This window comes from Eumetopias jubatus, unplaced genomic scaffold, assembly GCF_037043125.1.
Source record: "Eumetopias jubatus isolate StellerSeaLion01/CBP00866 unplaced genomic scaffold, mEumJub1_p1.0 scaffold_9, whole genome shotgun sequence".
NCBI lineage: Eukaryota > Metazoa > Chordata > Mammalia > Carnivora > Otariidae > Eumetopias > Eumetopias jubatus.
This window is the reverse complement of record NW_028274815.1, coordinates 101,790,136-101,811,117: the sequence shown is the minus strand read 5'-3', so window position 1 is coordinate 101,811,117 and position 20,982 is coordinate 101,790,136. Positions and strand designations below refer to the sequence as shown.

At 38.3% G+C, this 20,982-nt stretch overlaps 1 protein-coding gene across 4 annotated transcripts in view; it reads right to left on the bottom strand.

Moving 5' to 3' along the window:
• Positions 1 to 20,982, bottom strand: part of TASP1 (taspase 1) — a 293,567-nt gene that overhangs the window by 53,439 nt on the left and 219,146 nt on the right. For all 4 annotated transcript variants that reach the window (XR_003610774.1, XM_028112987.1, XM_028112988.2 and 1 more), the window contains one exon: positions 14,697 to 14,807. Coding sequence is in view for 3 of the 4 variants with exons in the window: in XM_028112987.1 (XP_027968788.1) it covers positions 14,697 to 14,807 (111 nt within the window). In the remaining variant the exon portion in view is untranslated. The remainder of the gene's footprint in view (positions 1 to 14,696; positions 14,808 to 20,982) is intronic.

Below are 20,982 nucleotides of genomic sequence, written 5' to 3'. Positions count from 1 at the left end.
ATTGCTGATAATCAGTCAGTTCAAATTTTCTATTTCTTCTTGGTAGTTTGGTTCCTATTTCTTCCTGGTAGTTTAGTTTCTATTTCTTCCTGGTAGTTTGAATTTATCCATTGCTTCTGCGTTGTCCAATTTGTTTGCCTATAATGTGTCATAATATTCTCTTAGAATCCTTTGCATTTCTGTGGTGTCGTTTTTTACTTCTCTTTCATTTCTGATTTTGAGTTTTCCTTCTCTCTCTCCTTTTTGTTTTTGTTTTTGTTTTTAAAGTAGGCTCCACACCCAGCATGGAGTCCAGTGTGGGGCTTGAACTCATGATTCTGAGATCAAGACCTGAACTGAGATCAAGAGTTGGATGCTCAACTAACTGAGCCACCTAGGTGCCCCCTCTCTCTTTTTGATGAGTCTGGCTAATGACTATCAATTTTGTTGATCTTTTCAAAGAACCAACTCCTCCTTTCACTGATCTGTTCTATTGTTGTTGTTGTTTTTAGTTTATATATCTTTATTTCTGCTCTAATATTTATTATTTATTTCCTTCTATGGGTTTGGGGTTTTGTTTGTTCTTCTTTTTCTAGCTTCTTTAGGTGTAAGGTTAGGTTGTTTGAAATTTTTCTTGCTTCTTGAGGCAGGCCGCTATAACCTTCCCTCATAAAACAGCCTTTGCTGCATCCCAAACATTTTGGACTGTTGTGTTTTCATTTTCATTTGTCTCCATGTATTTTTTTATTTCCTTTTTGATTTCTTGGTTGACCCATTGTTTAGTAGCATGTTATTTAACCTCCATATGTTTTTTCTCTTTCCAGATTTTTTCCGGTGGTTGATTCCTAGTTTCATAGCATTGTGGTGAGAAGAAAGGCATGGAATGACTTCAATCTCTTTGAACATGCTGAGATTTGTTTTGTGGGCTAATATGTGATCTATTCTGGAGAATGTTCCATGCGCACTTGAAAAGAATGTGTGTTCTGCTGTTTTAGGATGGAATATTCTGAATTTATCTGTTAAATCTGTCTGGTCCAATGTGTCATTCAAAGCCACTGTTTCCTTGTTGATTTCTATTTGGATGATGTTCTGTTTTGGACAGATGTCCTCTGATGTAAGTGGAGTGCTGAAGTCCCCTACTATTATTTTATTATTATTGATTAGTTCCTTTATGTTTGTTATTAATTGCTTTAAGTATTTGGGTGCTCCCATGTAGTTGCGTAAATATTTACAATTGTTATACTTCTTGTTGGATTGTGCCCTTAATGATTATATAATGTCTGTCTCTTGTTACAGTCTTCGTTTTAAAGTCTATTTTGGCATAGGGGCCCTGGATGGCTCAGTTGGTTAAGTGTCCAACTCTTGATTTCAGCTCAGGTCATTATCTTGGGGTTGTGGGATTGAGCCCCACATTGGGCTCCATGCTGGGTGTGGAGCTGACTTCGAATTCTCTCTCTTTCTGCTCTCTCTCTCTTAAAAAAAAAAAAAAAGTCTATTCTGCGCTATATAAGTATTGCTACCCTGGCTTTCTTTTCAAATCCATTTGCATGGTAGATGCTTCTCCATCCCTTCACTTTCAATCTGTATGTGACTTTAGGTCTGAAATGACTCTCTTGTAGGCAGCATACAGATGGGTCTTTTTTTTTTTAATCCATTCTATCACCCTATGTCTTTTGATTGAAGTGTTTAGTCCATTTACATTCAGAGTAATTATTATTAGGTATGCATTTGTTGCCATTTTGTTACTTGTTTTATGGTTGTTTTGTAGTCTTTCTCTGTTCCTTTCTTCTCTTGCTCTCTTCTCTCGCAATTAGTTGGCTTTCTTTAGTGATATACTTGGATTCCTTTCTCTTTAGTTTTTGCATATCTATTACTGGTTTTTGATTTTTGGTTACCTTTTGGTTTGTATATGACATCTTCTGCATATTGGAGTCTATATTAAGCTGATGGTTGCTTAAGTTTGAACTCATTTTTTACTCCTCTCCTCCCCACATTTTAGGTATATGGTGTCACACTTCACATCCTTTTATTCTGTGAGTCCCTTGACTGATTTTTATAGATATACTTATTTTTACCACGTTTGTGCTTCCTACTTTTCTTACTCTTGTTTATGGTCTTTCCTTTCAACTCAAAGAGTCCCCCTATAACATTTCTTGTAGGGCTGGTTTAGTAGTCATGAACTCCCTTAACTTTTGTTTGTCTGGGAAACTCCTTATCTCTGCTGTTCTGAATGATAGCCTTGCTGGAGAGTATTCTTGGCTGTAGACTGTTTCCTTTCAGTACTTTGAATATGTCATGCTACTCCTTTCTGGCCTGTAAAGTTTCTATTGAAAAATCAGCTGATAGCCTCAATGGAGGTTTCTCTTGTATGTAACTGCTTTTTTCTCTCTGCTGCTTTTAAAATTCTCACTTTATCACTACTTTTTGCCATCTAAATTACTATGTGTCTTGGTGTGGACCTCCCTGGGTTGATTTTGTTGGGGGAAATCTCTGTACATCCTGGATCTGGATTTCTGTTTCCTTCCCTAGATTCGGGAACTTTTCAGATATTATTTCCTCAAATAAATTTTCTGTCCCCTCTTCTTTCTCTTCTTCTGGAATCCCAATAAGATGAATGTTATTATACTTAATGGTGTTGCTGAGCTGCTTCAGGGCCATTTTAAACAGTGAAATCATCAGCAAAGGCACAAAAATGTGAAAAACATGTCATTAAACAAGCTACAAAGAGGATGCTGAGACATGAAGGCAAAGCATCACCCTGCTCACCTCAGCTGGGAATGTGCATGTCAGGTGACTCAAATTCTTCACCACTCTGCATTTGCCTACAAATGACTGTGAAAGTGTCAGGAGTACCGATTTTGAAATTACAAATAAGTTTCAGCAAGTAGGAAAATGAGCAAACATAAAATCTACAAATATTGAGGACTGACTGTAGTTATTAAAATGACATACTCTTTGACCTAGTAATTTTACTTCTAGGTAATTATTCTATAGATATGCTTTTATATGTACGAAATAACATATTTACAAAGATATTCACTGAAGTAGTTTTAATTAGGAAGAAACTGGAAATAGCTCAGTTGCCTATTGGTGGGAGTATATATAAATAACCATTGTACTCTATATAGTGGAATACTATGCAACAATTAAAAACAAAGGAAGAAGCTCCACATGGGAGATATGGAACAATCTACACTGAGTATTTTTGAAACTCTCTGACCATGAATCACAATATTAACAAAAACAAAATTAAAAAGTCCCACATGTTGTCACTTATACATTTCTTTATAAATGAAATTTCACAAAATAATACCTACCCTTTTACTTACCATGCATTGGCTTATACTATTGAGTTCTTTATATTCTATCCACTGCATTTAAAAGATTCTGCCTCTGACTCACTAAATTGACTTTAGACCTCATTAATATGACACGCTTTGGTTTGAAAAAATACTTATTTACAAGATAGATAGTTTATCTAAAATAAAAGGCAAGGTAGACAATGATATAGAGATGGTACTGCCATTTTTGTGGAAGAAAATAAAAGGGGACCATGGATGAATATGTAAATACATGGGACCTCTCTGGAAGAATATTTTAGGAACTGGCAACAGTAGTTGCTATTATAAAGAGAACTGTTTGGTTAAGGGAGTTTAATGGAGGGCAACCTATTTTTTACCATATATCCTTTCCTGAAACTTCTGAATTTTGTCCTATTTTAGTTTATTTCCTATTTTTTAAAAATGCCCCTAGGAATCTCAATTACCCTATTAATCTATGTTATCTATTAAGAATTTCTTCCTTATTTAGATTATGACATTCTGAACTTCTGAAATTTGATGTAATGAGATGTTACCATATATTTTTAATTATCCTTCATGAGAATGCTTTATTATGATGTGAAATGATCTAATGCTTTCAAATTGTTTCATGTCTCGTGACTATCTAAAATATGACTAAATCTTATGAAGGACCATGAATAAGTCCCTACATAAATTTACACTGAGCATATATATTTAGGGCAAAATCTGTTATGTTTAAAGAGCAATTAAAACAAACAAAACAAAAATTTATTCCTGTTAGAAATTTAAAAATTCCAAAACCACTATAAGCTTTAAAAATAAGTAGAAAACATGGGGCGCCTGGGTGGGTCAGTCATTAAGGGTCTGCCTTCAGCTCAGGTCATGATCCCAGGGTCCTGAGATTGAGCCCCGCATCGAGCTCCCTGCTTGGTGAGAAGCCTGCTTCTCCCTCTCCCACTCCCCCTGCTTGTGTTCCCTCTCTCGCTGTCTCTCTGTCAAATAAATAAAATCTTAAAAAAAAAAAGTAGAAAACATTTACTGTCTCAAGGGCAGTTTATATCACAAACTTTTATAACTGTTTAATTAAGTCCTAATTTACAATTAAAACCTGGTAAAGGGTAGTACAAAATTAGCTCAAATACGGTTGCACAGAGGCAAAAAAATGATATGAATAGCATTTCTTACCCTGAGTAATATCTAGAAGTCTATTTGTTTCTTGATTTTTAAGGGACTAAATTTGAAATTGTTTAATACACCTAAAATGGAAATTTGTGGTAAGAGTATCAAGAAATGATTCTAATAATACAGCAAACTGGGCAGATGTTTTATCATAGTACTGGGATTTTTCCACGTATAATTATTCCATGTAGAGAATCATGAACTGAAGCAACATATAGGATAAACGAATGGCCTGGAATGACATATCTGAGTGTGGGAAAGTGCCCTGTCTCTTTGCCAGTGGCTGGTGACTGTTTACATCTCAATTACTAATTTGAAAAGCTTGCTGTTTTTTAGAAAGCCAAAGCCCAAGGGGCACCTGAGTGGCTCAAGCACCCAACTCTTGGTTTCCACTCAGGTTATGATCCCTGGGTCCTGGGATCGAGCCGCAAGTCGGGCTCTGTGCTCAGCAGGGAGTCTGCTCAAGATTCTCTCTCCCTCTGCCCCTCCCTCCACTCACACACACACTCTCTCTCAAATAAATAAATAAATCTGAAAGAAAGAAAGAGAGAAAGAAAGACAAACAGAAAGAAAGAAAAAGAAAGAAAGAGAAAGCCATTGTGAGGCTACTGAAAATGACCAGACCATGAAAAGACCTTCATCAGAAAACTTTAAGAATACCCAAAGCCAGGCTAAAATAGATTCCTGAATGGGTTTAACATGTGAAAGATGGTCACAGGGATTTGGCAAGCTGCTTCTTTACCAAGTGACTTGACAACACATCATATCACATAAGCGTGATGTGAAAAGAGGCCAACAGTACAGATCCTGCTCCAGTGCCAGAGAATGGGTTAGGTGGGATGTGCTGTGCCTGTGCTCTTCAAGAATGACATGTTAGGGGCTCCTGGGTGGCTCAGTCAGTTGAGCATCTGACTCTTGATTTCGGCTCTGGTCATGATCTCAGGGTTGTAAAACCAAGCCCCACATCAGGCTCTGCACTCAGCACAGAGTCTGCTTGTCCCTCTCCCTCTACTCCTCTCCCTGCTGTCTCTCGCTCTCTCTCAAATAAATAAATAATAGAAATCTTTTTTTAAAAAAGGATTACAGGTTAATGGTATTACAGGCACATCCGAAATGGATTTGCACATAATTTTAGAGGCTAGCTTTTCTGGAAGGATGCATTTAATGCACTGGAATAAATACACCCACAAGTATAATGCACAAGAGTGGTTCTACTTTAGTTTTAATGTCCTTCCACTATATGAGACAGCCTTTAGCCCCTATGCAAGGCTTTGACTCCTAGGGACACTTAAATCACCACCTTCACTAGTTAATATTAGAGCTACAACCCCCCCCCTTGCAAAATGCTTCCCCCCCCAGGATACCTCTTTCTCTTTCAAAATGATTCACAGGTCATTCTGTTTAAGCAAACAAAATTTCTTTACTAGGGTTGCAAGCAAGTTTTCTCTACCAAACGGATTCTCTTTTCTAGCCAGAGAGACGTTCTCAGCCACCCCTTAAAAAAAAAAAAAAAAAAATATTGTTGTTCTCCAAGTTCTCCAATTGTTGTTAACAACCCCCAGCTGCACTGGCTCCCGCACCCATTTAAAACCCCTCTGCCTGGCTTCACATCCCAGACTTTCTTGCAAGGAAAACAGAACTTTAAAATCAGAACCGTCTTGGACTGGACAGTTGCCAACTCAGCTGCTGCTCCTCAGACTTAGGTGGAATGGCTTATCCTCAAACATTTTGCACAGTGCTTTAAGTTACATCTTACTAAATAAAGATAAGCTCATTTTTAAAACGGGAAGAATGAGGAACTGTAAACAGAAGAGCCTCCTCTTATCTCTGCAGATTTTCCCTCCTGGTTGTTAGGTTCCTTATAACCCAGAATGGGGTTCATACAGGGATGCTTTACCGTCCTGACATGGAATCCTTAAGATTCATATCTTGTATGTTCCATTGTGGCCATTAAGTAGCTCTGAGTTGGCTCACCTCTCTGAAAAACTTTCACCACTGAACTGTTTTAGGGGGGATGGGATTGAAGTTATATAGAGCCCCGTTTATACTAAGCCAAGAAAATAACTATATTCTCTTTCCAAGGCTCACTCTGATTTGTTCAAGACTAAAGAAGGATGCTGACTGAAAAGGAAGAGAAGAATGTTGGTCAAATAGTAATAAAAGCCTCAAAGGACAATTTGGTTCTCTTCCCTTTTTATCATTTTATTTATTTTTAGAGTTATTTATTGAGAGAGGAAGAGCATAAGCGGGGGGAGGGGAACAGGGAGAGGGAGAGAGAGAATCTCAAGAAGACTCCCCGCTGGCAGAGCCCGACTCGAGGCTTGATCCCATGACCCCGAGATCATGATCTGAGCTGAAATCAAGAGTCGGACACTTACCCGACTGACCCACCCAGGCACCCCTTTTATCATTTTATTGTATTAGATACTGGAAATAGGGTCCACTGGCTGGAACATGGGAATTCTCTGCTGAACAGAAAAGCATTCAGTGAAACAAGTTTTACTGAAACATGATTTCATTCATTCAACAAATATTTTTTTAGGATTTATTTCATGTTAGAGTGATCTCTATTACCATTTGAGCAGATGAAAACTGACTATAAAATTTGTCAAAATATTTTTCTGAGAGTTTTAGGAGAACCACAGTAATAAGAATTACATAATCACTAGAATTCTATTCATAAATCTTTGTATTCTTTATATCAAATGGAAAATTTTGTGGCCAAAAAAAAAAGGACTACATGTTTAGATTACAGCTAGTACTATACTTCTTATGATGGAGAAAAAAATTTCAGAGAAACATCCATTTCTAATTTTTAAAACATACATTAGTGATATTTAAAGGGGAAAAAAGTTTTTATAAAGTGAACAAAGCAGATTATAGCTATTTGTAATCAACAACTTTTTGTTTTAAAAATGACAATTCTGAAAAATATAAATCTCAGAGCACTACCTCAATAAATTAATGCAGCTCTATTGTTGAAAAGTTTAAATATCATGTCTGCCTATTTACTTTGCATTTAAGGATAACTACTTAATTTGCTTCCTTCCATCTTATCTTTAAATAAGAACCAAAATGTCACCCTCTATCCTAAGACTACAGTGAATGTATCAATGTATCAATTCCAAAGCATTGCTGGGGCACTAAAGAAATAAGCTTCTACCCACTTCCCCAGGTGTTATTTGGAAGTGTTGAATCACTATATTGTACACCTGAAACTAATATTACAGTGTATGCTAACTGGAACTTAAATAAAAATTTAAAAAAAGAAAAAGAAAAAAGCTTCCAACCATGACACTGGACCCTCTTATAGAACAAAGTTTTAGTTATATTTCTAAGACAAGTTATTAACATCAGATAAGCATCTATCAGTACCTCTTTTCCTACTACCAGCCTAATAGCTAATTTGCCTTTTCTCTGAGAGTTATTTTTATGATCATGTGAGCCCAACAGAATGCCTAGTCATAAGTGCTCATGGTGGCATGTGCCATGAAATGGAAATCAGTGATACTGCTGGGGCCCCCAGAATGAAGCTCCTTTGAAGTGCATGTGTTTATGTGTGCTCGCCAAATTTTTAATGCCAGTAAAACCAAAAGACGGTTTGGAATTTTAACTTACAGTAAAATGACCTTTTATCTTTTTAATGTTCCAGGAAGCATCAACTCAATCTAACATTTTTTATTTTTAAACCATAGCATGTTTTGGTAACAGTGACAAAAAGAGTACTTGATAAAGAACTTTGCCTGTTCTGCAAAGGAGGGGAGGGAATGCCACAATTAAGTTCTAATCAGAAGTGAAAAACCATTTAATTTGATAGAGCTAAGTCTGAAATGATGGAAGGATTCATTATTCTTTCAAGTAATTATGTAAGAAACTGCAAAAATTCTCACAGAAGAAATCATATGACATACCATTTATCATACCATTTATATAAAGTCAGGCCCACATGGGGGCTTCAGAGAGATGGGTAATGGGCAATTCCTTAAGCGGGGTGGCAGGTCCACAGGTGTTCATTTTATTATTATCCTTTATAACTTACAAATTTATTACATTCTTTTAAAATATACATGAAACATTTCATAGTTAAGATGAAAAACAGGGAAAGAAGGGGTAGCTGGACAATTAGAAGCAATATCATATACAACACTTAATTATCAGCATAATGAACATATTCCTGGATAGTAAGGAACCTGGAGTTATTCTCTGCGTAAGGTGAGGCTAACTTAATGGGGGAGTAACAATTACCGTATGTGTTCATCAGATGACAGGGCTCTGGCTGAACTGAGTGCCTCAAATCTATTTAGGATGAAGGACTCCCAACAGTGGCACAGAGGTCACCGGCCAAACACAGTCTTTTTGCCCCTAGGAGCCCCTATGCCTCCTATTCTTAATTGCTTAAGATTTTCCTTAAATACATGGAGTCTGTTTCTCATTGATCCCCATATTCACTGCTTCCTAGTAACCATTCTAAGGCAGGGACCCCTGAACTTCACAAGGCTCCCACCAGCACAGTGAGGGCAAGCTATAAGGAGAGAAATGCACCCATACAGTGAGATTGGCTATTTATGCCATGTATTTGCATATATTCTAATTACTTGTGTCAAATCACAAGTTTAAAACAGAAAAAGACTCATTTTTTTCCACTGGAAGGCTTGATGTGCCTTTGTTTACACAATTATTAGCCATACTATATACAGCAGCCCCAATAAAGCTCTTCTGTACAGGCCTGGAAAGCACATGTAATTGTACTTTAGCAGGTAAAATATGTATTGGGCTTTTTTTCCCTAAAAGCAGAGAGAAAATTAATTATTTTCAGCTGTTTCACTCCAGGGAGAAGCATTTGCTTTGCGTTAAAGCAGTGATTTGTAGGCTGGGCTTTGCCAGCATCTCATGATCTGGGGAATGGGAGGTGGAGGGATGGGTGTTGCAAACACATTTACATCCAAACTGTCCTTTTTACAAGGCTGTTTGCAGAGGTTATCTTCTGTGATCCATTTTCGACTGTCTCCAAATCTTCTTGTTCCCGGACACTTGTCATTATCCAACATTTCCGAGCCATACTGTTTTGGATTGTTTTTAGAGCATGTAAGGATACTTTATGTGACATTTCATTTTTCTGGAAGAGTGTCAATTTAAAATTTCTTCTAAAAAATCAATAAGGAAATTCCATTTGACATTTAATTCGTTTATTTAATAATCAGTGGAGGCTACTATGGAGGGTGGGTACAAGATTGGATATGACACAGTCCCTGCCCTCAAATGGTTCACAATCTGGTGGTGTGATTCTCAGAGGCAGTGGAATCTTCTAGCACTTGGAAAGATATTTTAAATCCCTGGATCCTCCATGTGAGTCACTGGGGCTCAGAGATCTGTGATCTATTCCTGTCAAATAAGTGGGCTCAGAAAAAAGCTTAAGAAGTGCTAGCCTAGAGGGAGGGATAGACACTCTAACACATGTCATGGCGAGTGTTACAAGGGATGCCAATTGCATGTTGCACAAAAAAAAAAAAAAAAAGCACAAGGAAGGAACAAATTACCTGGGGAAAATGGTTTCTAAAGGATTCCAAGAAGATTCATATCTGTCCTGGGTCTTTAAAGAAGGAATGTAACTGGCCCAAGGCATTCCAAGCACAGGTAAAAGCATGTGAAAGTTATTGGGGGAAAGAACAGGACCCTCTGGAAGAAGACCAAGCAATTTGGAGTGGCCAGAACTGGGGGCGCTGAGGCTGTGTAGAGGGAAATGACTAATTGGAAATGACAATGAAAGCATGTTCCAGGGTTAGATCAGGGGAGGACTTTCCCATCAAGTTAAGTAGTTCCCATCTGTCTTCTAGAGAAATGACCAGCAGAGGCAGGAGTATGGATGCATCCTCACAGAAAAATTGAAAGCAGGGAGTGATAGTATGAGACACAGGTTTTGTCTTTACTTTAAGACACAGAGAAAGTTATTCAACATTTAGCTTAGACATATAGTAAACTAATTACATATACTTATGTGGTCCTTCTTTTGACCACTATCCCTCTGAGCCTGGGATTGGTCTAAGACACCATTAGTTCAGGTTCTCATTTTTGCCCTTTCTGCTTCAGGGCAGCCTGCTTCTCTCCTGACTGCCCATTTCTGAGCCCATGGTTAGGTTCTCTGGGCCAGTGAGAGAAAAGTCTGGTAACTGTATGGAGGTGGGATAGGAATAGAGTCAGAGGAGCTAACAGGATAGTCTAGAAAAGAGTAACTAGGGACTGTAAAGTTGGAGGGCACTGATCCCATTTGTCTCAGAGGATCCCAAAGAAGGAAACCAGGATACACTGATGCAATCTGATAGTCTCAGCTGCCTAAAGATGCAAGAGAGCACCTTGATTTGTTACTGTAGCTCTTTAGACAAACTAGAGGCCCATTTGGCAGTGAGAGGATTTAAAAGGTTTGTTAGTCATCTATTTTGGCATAAATTACCCCAAAATGTAGTGGTTTAAAACAACAAACATTTACTATCTCAGTTTCTGTGGGTAAGGAATTCAGGAGTGGCTTTGTTAGGGGATTCTTGCTCAGAGACTTACACTCTCCCTCATGAGATTCAGTCAAGAAATCTGCAAGGCTACTGCAGTCATCCGAAAGTTCATTCAGAGCTGAGGCTATTTGCAAGAAGTCCCAGTGTCTTGCTGGCTATTGGAAGGAGGTCAGAGTTCTTTGCCATGTGGACCTCTCCACAGTGCTGCCTGTCTATACATGGCAGTTGGTCTTTCTGAGAGTGAGAAAGCAAGAAGGATGTCACAATGCCTTTTTTGATCTAGCCTCAGAAGTCACACACTATCACACTGCCATATTCTTATGCCTTGTAAGAGAGTCTCAGGGAGAGGAATTAAGCTCTATCTCTTGTAAACAATTTATGGATAAAGCACATGTAACAAGGTCACACAAGAGGATTCTGAATATTCCTTCATACCTGAGATTTACCAATTCTATCAGTAAACAGAGGACAAACCTTGAAAGTGTCCTGTATTTGAGTCCTCCCACCCTTGAAGTGGCCCACTGGGGCTCTTGTAATTGATATATTTGTCAAGAGGAGAGGTTCAGTAGTGGATTTCTGGAAACTCCACCAAGTGACAATGGGGTTTGATTGAAACTACTCTTGTGGTGTTATGGAAACACTACTTATGATTTTCAAAAAAGAGAGTGGACACAGAAAAAGCTTAAGTTAGACACTGTTTTAATTATACTATTCTTTGGGGACGAAAATGATTGACCAATATATAGTAATCCAGTTCTTGGTTTTTGTTTTTTTTTCATTTTGGGAATTGTTTTATTTGGAATGTACATAAGAAAGACTTCTGAGCTCTCCTGGTTACTAGATATTACTTAGCATTACAGAGCCATGAGTTTATGAAGTTAAACTCTCATGAGGGTTTTATAAGGCAATATGAGAAGTCATGGTCCAAACATAAAGCAAATTAAGTTGTGGTCTGCTTTGGAGCAACTGACAGGGTATAGCATGGGAGAATCCACTTGACCTTGACATTTGAAATATTCTCCTTTTACAGCAGAAGTTTATGACAGACACTTATGAGTCCAATCTTCCACTACTGGGATCTGCAGTGAGTAATACTTATACAGTCTTGGTACTGCCAATGCTGGTTACTAACTGTCACTGTTCAGAACCTCTAATCAAAGTGTAGCAGACAATTTAGCTATAGGACAGAATGTGGATGTTAATCATGGTGACAGTATTGCTAGAGATTGAGGTGAGGGTTGGGAGTAAAGAAGAAAGAAGAAAGAACACATGAATTTTCCTGAACTTACATAGTCAAAGGGGTGAGGTATGGTTGATAGAGACTGTATAAAGTTGAGGAATCAAGAAATAAATTAAGAAATAGTATGTTACAGTCGCAATAAAATTAAAATGTATGATTTCAAGTTAGAGTAGAAGGCTAATAAAGTCAGGAGGAAAAGGGAGTGGAAAGTGATGTGAACTACATTCTTAATTTTTTTTTTCCCCTACTGACCAATCAAGAAATAGAAGCATGAACATATTCTATAGAGTGAAGGTGTTTCCAACAAGAATAATTAGAACCAGAGACTGGTGGCTCTGGGACTGAGGTGACCATGGTGACTTTCACATCTCCTTTCCTATGCTTCTGTACATACATTACTCTTTTGAACAAATGTAAAAATCCATGTAGTTGGTATCATCTATAAGTTGATACTAGCCTATGTTCACCAGGTTTTAGAAGATAAACTTCACAAACATTAATTCCTCTAGTTAGGTTTAACAAATGACAAGATTTTACTTATTTTAGAAATTCACACTTTACATTTCATTCTTCTTTTTGAAACAGAGAGTAGGAATTAGTTTACAAATTACTACCTTGGTGATAAAAACTATTTAAGATGAGCAAAAATTCTATGATTTATCCTTAAATATGCACTTCTATATTACACCACCAAAAATGAAACAACAACCAAAAAACCTTATAATTTTCAGGATTAACTCTAATGGGCAAGAGTCCAGGCTCAGTAAAGAACTGATACTCCAACCTAGAACAGTCTATGAAGCAGTTTTAATAACTACCCCCTCCGGCCCCCAGTACTAAGGGTTATTCTGAGTTTTTATGGAAGGCCCAGGTACATCCTCCTACAAACTCCCTTCTATCCAACCATGGAAGATTTCTTCAAAGGAGTCAACAATGAAGATACCAAAGAAGCAAATGGCTAATTTGCCTTGATTTAATAAAAGACAGCTATTTAAAACTACATTTCCTGGGAGCAACCTGGTACCAAGTATACTAGGTGGAAAGAGGAAAGGAAAAAAAAAAAAAAGATGAGGTTAGTAGTCAGAATCCAAAGGGCATTTTTTTTCCCCTTTGAGGAATTAGGGGGAAAATTTTATGAAAGCTCTTTCAGCTTCTATAGAAAAAATACTTTTGTACACTCATAAGAAATGCTTGGTTTTCTAATTTACAGACTCACTTGTACTATAGCAATTCACAACAATCATACAATACAGATCAGGCACCAGCCACACCTTCTGTAAGAAAATTTATAGAAAGGGTTGAACTACCACAGTTCCTGTGGATGATCTACAACACTTATATTAAAAAAAAAATACTTAGGGAAGAATGGATAAATACAAAGTGGTATATCTGTATAATGGAATACCACACAGCAATGAAAATGAACAAACTACTGCCACATGTAACATGCACATCAGATACATGTAGTACATATTCTATGATTCCATTTATATAAAATATAAACCCCAGTGAAACTAATCATGGTGTTAGAAGTCAGCATAGTGGTTCACTTTGGTGAGGTAAAGAATGGGGGTGGGTTACCAGGGGATTTGGGGGTTGTGGTAAAGTTCTACTTTTTATCTGCTTGCATGAGTGGGTTCAGTTTATAATAATTTATCGAGCAGTTGCAGTTATAATTTGTGTACTTTCCTGAATGTATATATAATTATTTAAAAAGTCAATTAAAAAATAACATATAAGGCCCCCTCCTAGCTTATGCAGTACCTTTATGCAGATTTTTAAAAAATGTCCCCTCTGGATGAATGGATTAGAAAAAGGCATCCCTGTGGGCAGAGGGAGTCCCACAGGTTTGTGGAGGACTGGCTGATTTTTAACCCCAGTGGTACACTTGGCTAGACACAAAACCGCACATCTGGATGGACATCTGCAAATCTGCAAAACACTCACTTGACCTTTCTTCACCACAGCTTTATGAGGAGGGCAGGGCAGATGTCCTTATTTTACAAAAGAGGAAGTGGCACAGAACAGTGAGACCGATGCACAAAGGCGTCATAGCTAATAAGCAATGGAGCCAGAACAGACTCCTAGGCCAGTAGCTCTTCACATGGTTCTGATTCTGTTTTGGGAGGGGGAATAGGAAGAAGCTTCTTTCTATTGTTTGTTACTGTGTATGTTGTTATGGGTCATCTCCATGCTTTGTGGAATTAGGCAGGGAACAAATACATGGTCCAATGTTCTTAATATTGGGCTTTAGTAAAGGTCCTAGATTCTAAGCCCATTTGAAAAATATGCTTTAGGCATACACTTAAAAATGAATATTCATCTTTTACATGTTTACTTATGCAAAAAGATCATTAGAATAGATATGTGTAGATACCAATAGAGCATTCTGGCCTTCCCATAGCTTAACATTATTAACTTACGGACATAAACCTTTCCGTGTCTTGAAAAAAAATGAAAAAGACACACACCTAAGGTATATGTCCAGCTTACCTAGAAGTGTCTGCTTATCTTGGGAGGAGTCAGACTCTGCAGAACACCTGCAAGTTCGGAGAACAATCACTCCTCCAAGCACACCATCTTCACTGGCCAGGAAAGGTGAACCTAGGCAGGAAAGGCAAATGATCATTTTCCAGTGAATTTTCCTTTCCTCATTTTCAATTTTCATTTGATTATAAGAACAAAAATGTGGTATGAATAAGATCTTGAAAGATGCCCATTTTCTGACAACCACCGTTGTTCATGCCTTGATTGGCTTGATGGTAAACACAGGCCTATGCCCAAACAGGGGCCATTTGGCAAAGACAATCCCAGATGCTGCCAAGAAGACTTGAGTGGGGGTGGAGTGTGCATTACAGTATTCAGAATGGAATTGGAAACACTACCAGATTAAAGGAGAAAAACACAAATACAGGAAAAAATGCTCAGCAAGTCTCTTTGATCAGCTCTTAGGGATCACTTACCAGGCTCTCCCTGCTGTCAGGGGCATGCCACCAAAAGCTTTGATTTACTACCTTAAATTCAATTTTAAACAATAAGCCACAAACTTTATTACAACATTTAGAAATGATCCTGATGGTTTACACAAATAAGGGTGAAACTGTATTTCTATTATAAGAGTCTGGTGGTTAGAAACAACCAGGCCTCTTTGGGATCTCACACACTGAACCACCGTGGGCATTTCAAGAACACTACATTTTAAAACCCCTCATTTTTCCTCCCCAAGGACATCTTCTTCAAACATCTGGCATAGCAAGTAAGCACGTGGAGAACAAATGCAAATTAACCCAAGCACTATCAAAGAAAGTAATAAAAATAAAAACCAACCAAATTGGATTTGGGGAAGCTTCTGGTTAAACTTAGTTGATTAAACACATATATTTATCTCCACTCCTTCCAAAGGCATGGCCCAATGAGGACAGAGAGAAAGGCAAACAAGAAAAAAACTGACCTTTTAGAAAATGAAAAGAAGATGGACATTAGTTGGCTCACGTAGTGGGTCTGCAGAAATTTCAAAGAAGCTGAAACCTAAGCTTTCATGGCAGCACAGGGCTGAAATTGGGGGTGGGGCACCTATAAGAAATCACCCAGTTTTGTCATGAAACCCAAAAAGAATTAGAAATTGGAAGCCTCCAGTTCCTCTGAAGGCAGGGATATGGGGTGAGGCTGAAATGAAGATGGCTGGTTTAGAGTGTCCAAAAGGACCCTCTACACCAGGTGTCAGTATGCTATGACTTGTCTGGTCTACAACCTGTTTTTGTACTGTCTACAGGAGATGAGTGTTTATTTTACAATTTAAAGGGTTATTTAAAAAAAGAAAAAGGAACGAGGGGCAGCTGGGTGGCTCAGTTTGATAAGACACCCTTATCAGTGTCTGCCTTCGGCTCAGGTCATGATCCCAGGGTCCTGGGATCGAGTCCCGCATCAGGTTCCCTGCTTGGTGGGAAGCCTGCTTCTCCCTCTCCCACACCCCCGCCTGTGTTCCCGCTCTCTCTCTGTCTCTCTCTGTCAAATAACTAAATAAAATCTTAAAAAAAAAAAAAAAGGACGAGAAGGAGAAGAATATGTGATAGAGACCATGATGTAGCCTAAAAGGTCTAAAATCTTTACTTTCTGGCCCTTTCAGAAATAGTTTGCCAACCCCTGATCTAAAGCCTAGATTCCTGCATAGAGAGGAAGTCACTTCTTCCTAACCCAGGAGATGCCAGGATATTTACTCTTTAGAGACGATGAACCAGAGGAACTTGAGTCTTGGGGGCATCAGACTCAGCATAGGGCAGGAGGGAGGCTCCACAGTAAATACAGGATGTGGAAGTGGAAGTCTTCATGCTAAACAGTGAAATAACCAGCTCCTTTACCCAGAGGCTCCCAGGATACAAGAAGTCAGGCTGATATCCTCTAAACAAAAGACTGGATAATTCCCTTCCAGCCACACAACCAGCTCAAGAATAAAGACCTACCTGAGAGACCCTAAAAAAATTTGCCTTACGGTAAGGGCTTCCAGATGACAAGTATGACTCACTCAGAAGGTTTTCACAGTTCAGTTTTTTGGTATTTAACTGTTAAAAAGTATAGACTACTAGGATCACTAGTTGTTTCAGTTAGTCCTCTAGAAAAGACAGAGATCAAAACTAAAAAGCAACACAGAGAAAACTTAGGCAAATGCATTGAGCAAAAGAAAAGAAAAAAAAAGAGAGAGAGAGAGAGAAATCAGAAGAACAGGTCAGAAGGTCCAATATCTGAATAATAGGAGTTTCAAAAAAAGAGCATAGAGGAAATGAAATTTCAAAGAAAGAATTCAAAAACACTTCCAAGAATTGAAAGGTAAGTGCTTGGACTAAAAAGGCTCATCAACCTCCCAGAAAAACTCATGGAAAAAAAAGGGCCATGGAGGTATATCACTGTGAAATATCAAAATATTGAAGAAAAAGAGAAAAGTCTAAAAACTTCCAAGTGGGGGAAAAAAAGTCATATGGAAAGCAAGGGTATCATAACAGCATCAAAATTCTCAACATAACACTGGTAACAAATGCTAAAGGAAAATTATTTCCAACCTAGAATTCTATACTAGGCCAAAATGTCAGTCAAGTGTGAAAACAGAATAAAGCTCTACAAAGTCTCAAAGAATTCACCTCCCACGTACTTTCTCAGAAAGCTGTAGGATAAACGTGCCTTGGCAAAGTGAAGGAATAGGGTACATAATGAGAAGGAAAATAAGATCTGGAAACAGGGGATCCAAAACAAGAGAACAGAAAAAGATTCCCAGATGGCATGCAGCTATGCAGCAGGCTTAGAAAGTGGACAGTCCAAATTGAAACAGGAAGTCAGAGGAGGCTGGAAAGATATTTCCAAAGGGAAAATAAATCAAACTTACAGAATATATGTTGGCTTTGAAATTATTAAGAGGAAATGTTTCAGATTTTGAGGGAAGTTTGACAATCAAGAGTGACTGGTATAAAAAAAAAAAAAAAACAAAAAGAAACCTAAACAATAATGAGGCAAATATTAACTGCAGAAAAAAAATAATAATTTGTGTAAGAAAGGAAATAGAATCACAGTACACTATGTAGTGCAGATGTCAATAGCTGGAGTCAAAAATATAAACTCACAATACTGATGAACTAAAAAAAGGGAGGGGGACATAATACATTAGGAGGAGGAATGGTACATGTAGTATGTGTAGGTTTGGGGTTGGAAATATAAGGGAATTAAATCTTGGCCTTTCCTGGTATGAATATGAAGATATCTCATTTTGATATATAAACAATATCTAAAATTGAAAACTGAAGGAATAGTAGTACAAGTGTGTTATGTTGAATTACAGATTTAACTTCTAAATGAAATAGCTATGAGAGTTAAAAGTAGTAGCCTCAGGGGAGAGGAAGCTGGGGGAGAGGAGACTGGATTGGAACAGGGAACCATTCATTTTCATTTTAAGTCTGGGGGTATTGTCTTTTTAAACCACTTACTTGTTTTGCCTTGCAAAGAAAAAACACAAATTTAAACTGTGGAACTGGACTAAATATTTTAATCCTCAGCCTCTTAAAGAAGGGTAAGGAGACAGGAAATTCACAGTCATTGAGAAACTACCCTGCATCACGGCTTGGATCCACACTTTCATTTTCTACAGTTTGATTTTCAGAACCACTGAAGGGGGTCAGAGCAAATCTCCCCAAAATGTGTCATTCTGGCATGTGGACTATTTTGAGCTGAAGGCAATCGAGACCCTGAGGGCTCAAGAGAAACTTTTGCCTCACCCTTAACTACCTAGAAGAATCTAAATTGGGGGTCTTTCCTAGAATTAGAGTTATCACTAGGAATAAATTTTATCTGAGTAATCCATCTGTATGGCAGGGCAAATATCTAATTACCAAACATCTCTTCTTCTTATTGCCTATGAATTGCCCTCCTCCCCTTTGAAGCCCCAGGCCCCTATCACATTCCTTAGCTCAGCATGACATAAATAACTCATTGTACCTTTCTGTCTTTGAACCTCTCATGTATAAGGAGTTCCTGTATGTATGAAATTAAATTTGACTTTCTCCTGTAAATCAGTCTCACGTCAATTTAATCTTTCAACCAGGTGGAAGAATCTTTGAAGGAGAGGGAAAAATTTTCCTCCCCAACACTACTGTGCCATGAGGTGTTTTCACATTATAGATGAAGAACCTAAGGTTCAGAGAGTTGAGCAGAGTATGTGGTTTTCCCTCATGATTCTCTGAGCCCATAGTCCTTGTTTGCTTTGCAGCAATGCCTGTCAGGGAATGGGAAACTTTGGATAAGCTCACATTCCAACTGCTGTTAGAAACCTCCACCCCACCAGCACTCAAACCCTTGATACCTCTAGAACAGTTCCTTTCCCTACCAAATCCAGGAATTTCTCTAAGTTCCTAATAGCTCATCCAAGCTCAAAACTCTCTATCTCTTCCCTCCTCAATGACTCAAAACATGAAACCATGTTAAATCCCAACAAGTGTGTACTGTACTTGTGCTAGTTTCTGTCCCTTCATTTCCACTGACAAGACCCTCAATGTACTCTCATTGTACTGAAAACAGTGTAGTAGGCTCATGCTCCAGTCATTCAAATCTCTAAATAATTAATTAATATGTACTATGTGTCAAGACTCTTCTAGGCACTGGGGATATAGCAATGAAAAAAAAGAAGTCCTTGCTCACATCTAGTTGAACAGATTAGGGGACAAGTAAATTTACAAGTCAGTGAAGAAATTCATCCAGTTATTGATAAGCACTGTGAAGAAAATGAATCCCGGTAAATGATAGAAGGTGTGACTTGAGCAGGGGCTACTTCACATCAAGGGTCAGGAAAAGCCCCTTTTGTTAAGGAGCTAACCATGTGAAGACCTGAGGGAAGAACATTCCAGGCAGATGAACAAGCAAATGCAGAGACGTTAAGGTGAGAAGGAACCTGGATGTTCAGGAAATACAAGGAGACTAGAGTGGTAAGAGCTGAGTGAGGGAGAGGGAAGAGAGGACAGAACATAAATTCAAAGAGAGGCAGGGCCAGGTCACATAGGGTTACAAAAGGCCTTGTGAGTACAGCAAGGAGGCTGGATTTTACTGCAAGTGTGATGAAAAGATGATCTTTAATCTTTAATCTTTAACCAGGATAACGACAGTTCTTGTTTGCACTTGCAAAAGGTTGCTCTGTAGTATGAAATGGATTGGCAAGGCAAGCATGGAAGCAACAAGTCACTAAAGAAGGTGCAGTGGCAGCCCAACTGACAGATAACAGTGGCTGAGGTGAGCCTGCTGGCAGTGGAGTCTGTCAGTAGAAGCTGGGTCTGGGATATACTCTGCAAGTAGAACCAAAAGGGCTGTTCACAGAATGAATATGGGGACATGGGAAACAGAGACATCAAAGTTTACTCTAATAAGAAGTATGCACCCCAGCTATGATTACATCATTAAACCATTCAAAAACTTTCAATGGCTCCCAAGTGCCCACAGAACAATGTCCAAATGCCTTACTTAGCCTGGCACAGTCCTCCTCTCTCTTCCCAACCTTATCTCCCTATTTATTTTTACACACTAAATGCTTTAGCCAAATTGGACTTCCTGTATCCCATTTCTCCAAGATTTCCCCCTGGGCCCATTTGTGAACTATTCTTCCTGAATCCCTTTCTGCCCATGAACTGAATCTATCCTCAGTGCCTTTTATACAGACACAGCTCTCTGGGGTGAGGGTATCTCACCTTTAAAGCACCTTTAGTGACTAATGAAATGCTTCCACTTATTCACCACCTTCTATCCCCAACCTCCTATATGCACACACACACACACACACACACACACACACTCCCACTTACACCACTGCAGTGTGGCACTGAAGATAGCAAGACAGGATGTTAATGCAGTGAAAGGAGATGGGGCCCCCAGGGCACCATCGAAACTATATCAGGACTTCCCCCTCTCAGTATGCATCCATTCAATAATTTAACGAAACAATGATTAGAGGATGTTTGAAGATTTCAAGCTTTTTATGGAAAGTACTCAGATTTCATATTATCACTGTGATGTTTAAAAAAAAAAATACTGACTCAGACAGAAGGCCTTGTTTTGAGTCTAAGGGTAGCAACTCTGTATTCTTAAGAAAGACATTTTTTTTGTAATCCATGCTTCAGTTTCTTAAATTATAAATCATGGATATTAAAAGACATCTTTCTGGTTGTTATAAGGACTGAATTATACATATGAACTCTTCAACCTCTGAAAAGCTATTTAAACATTTGGTGGTAGTAACAATGATGGTAGGAAGACA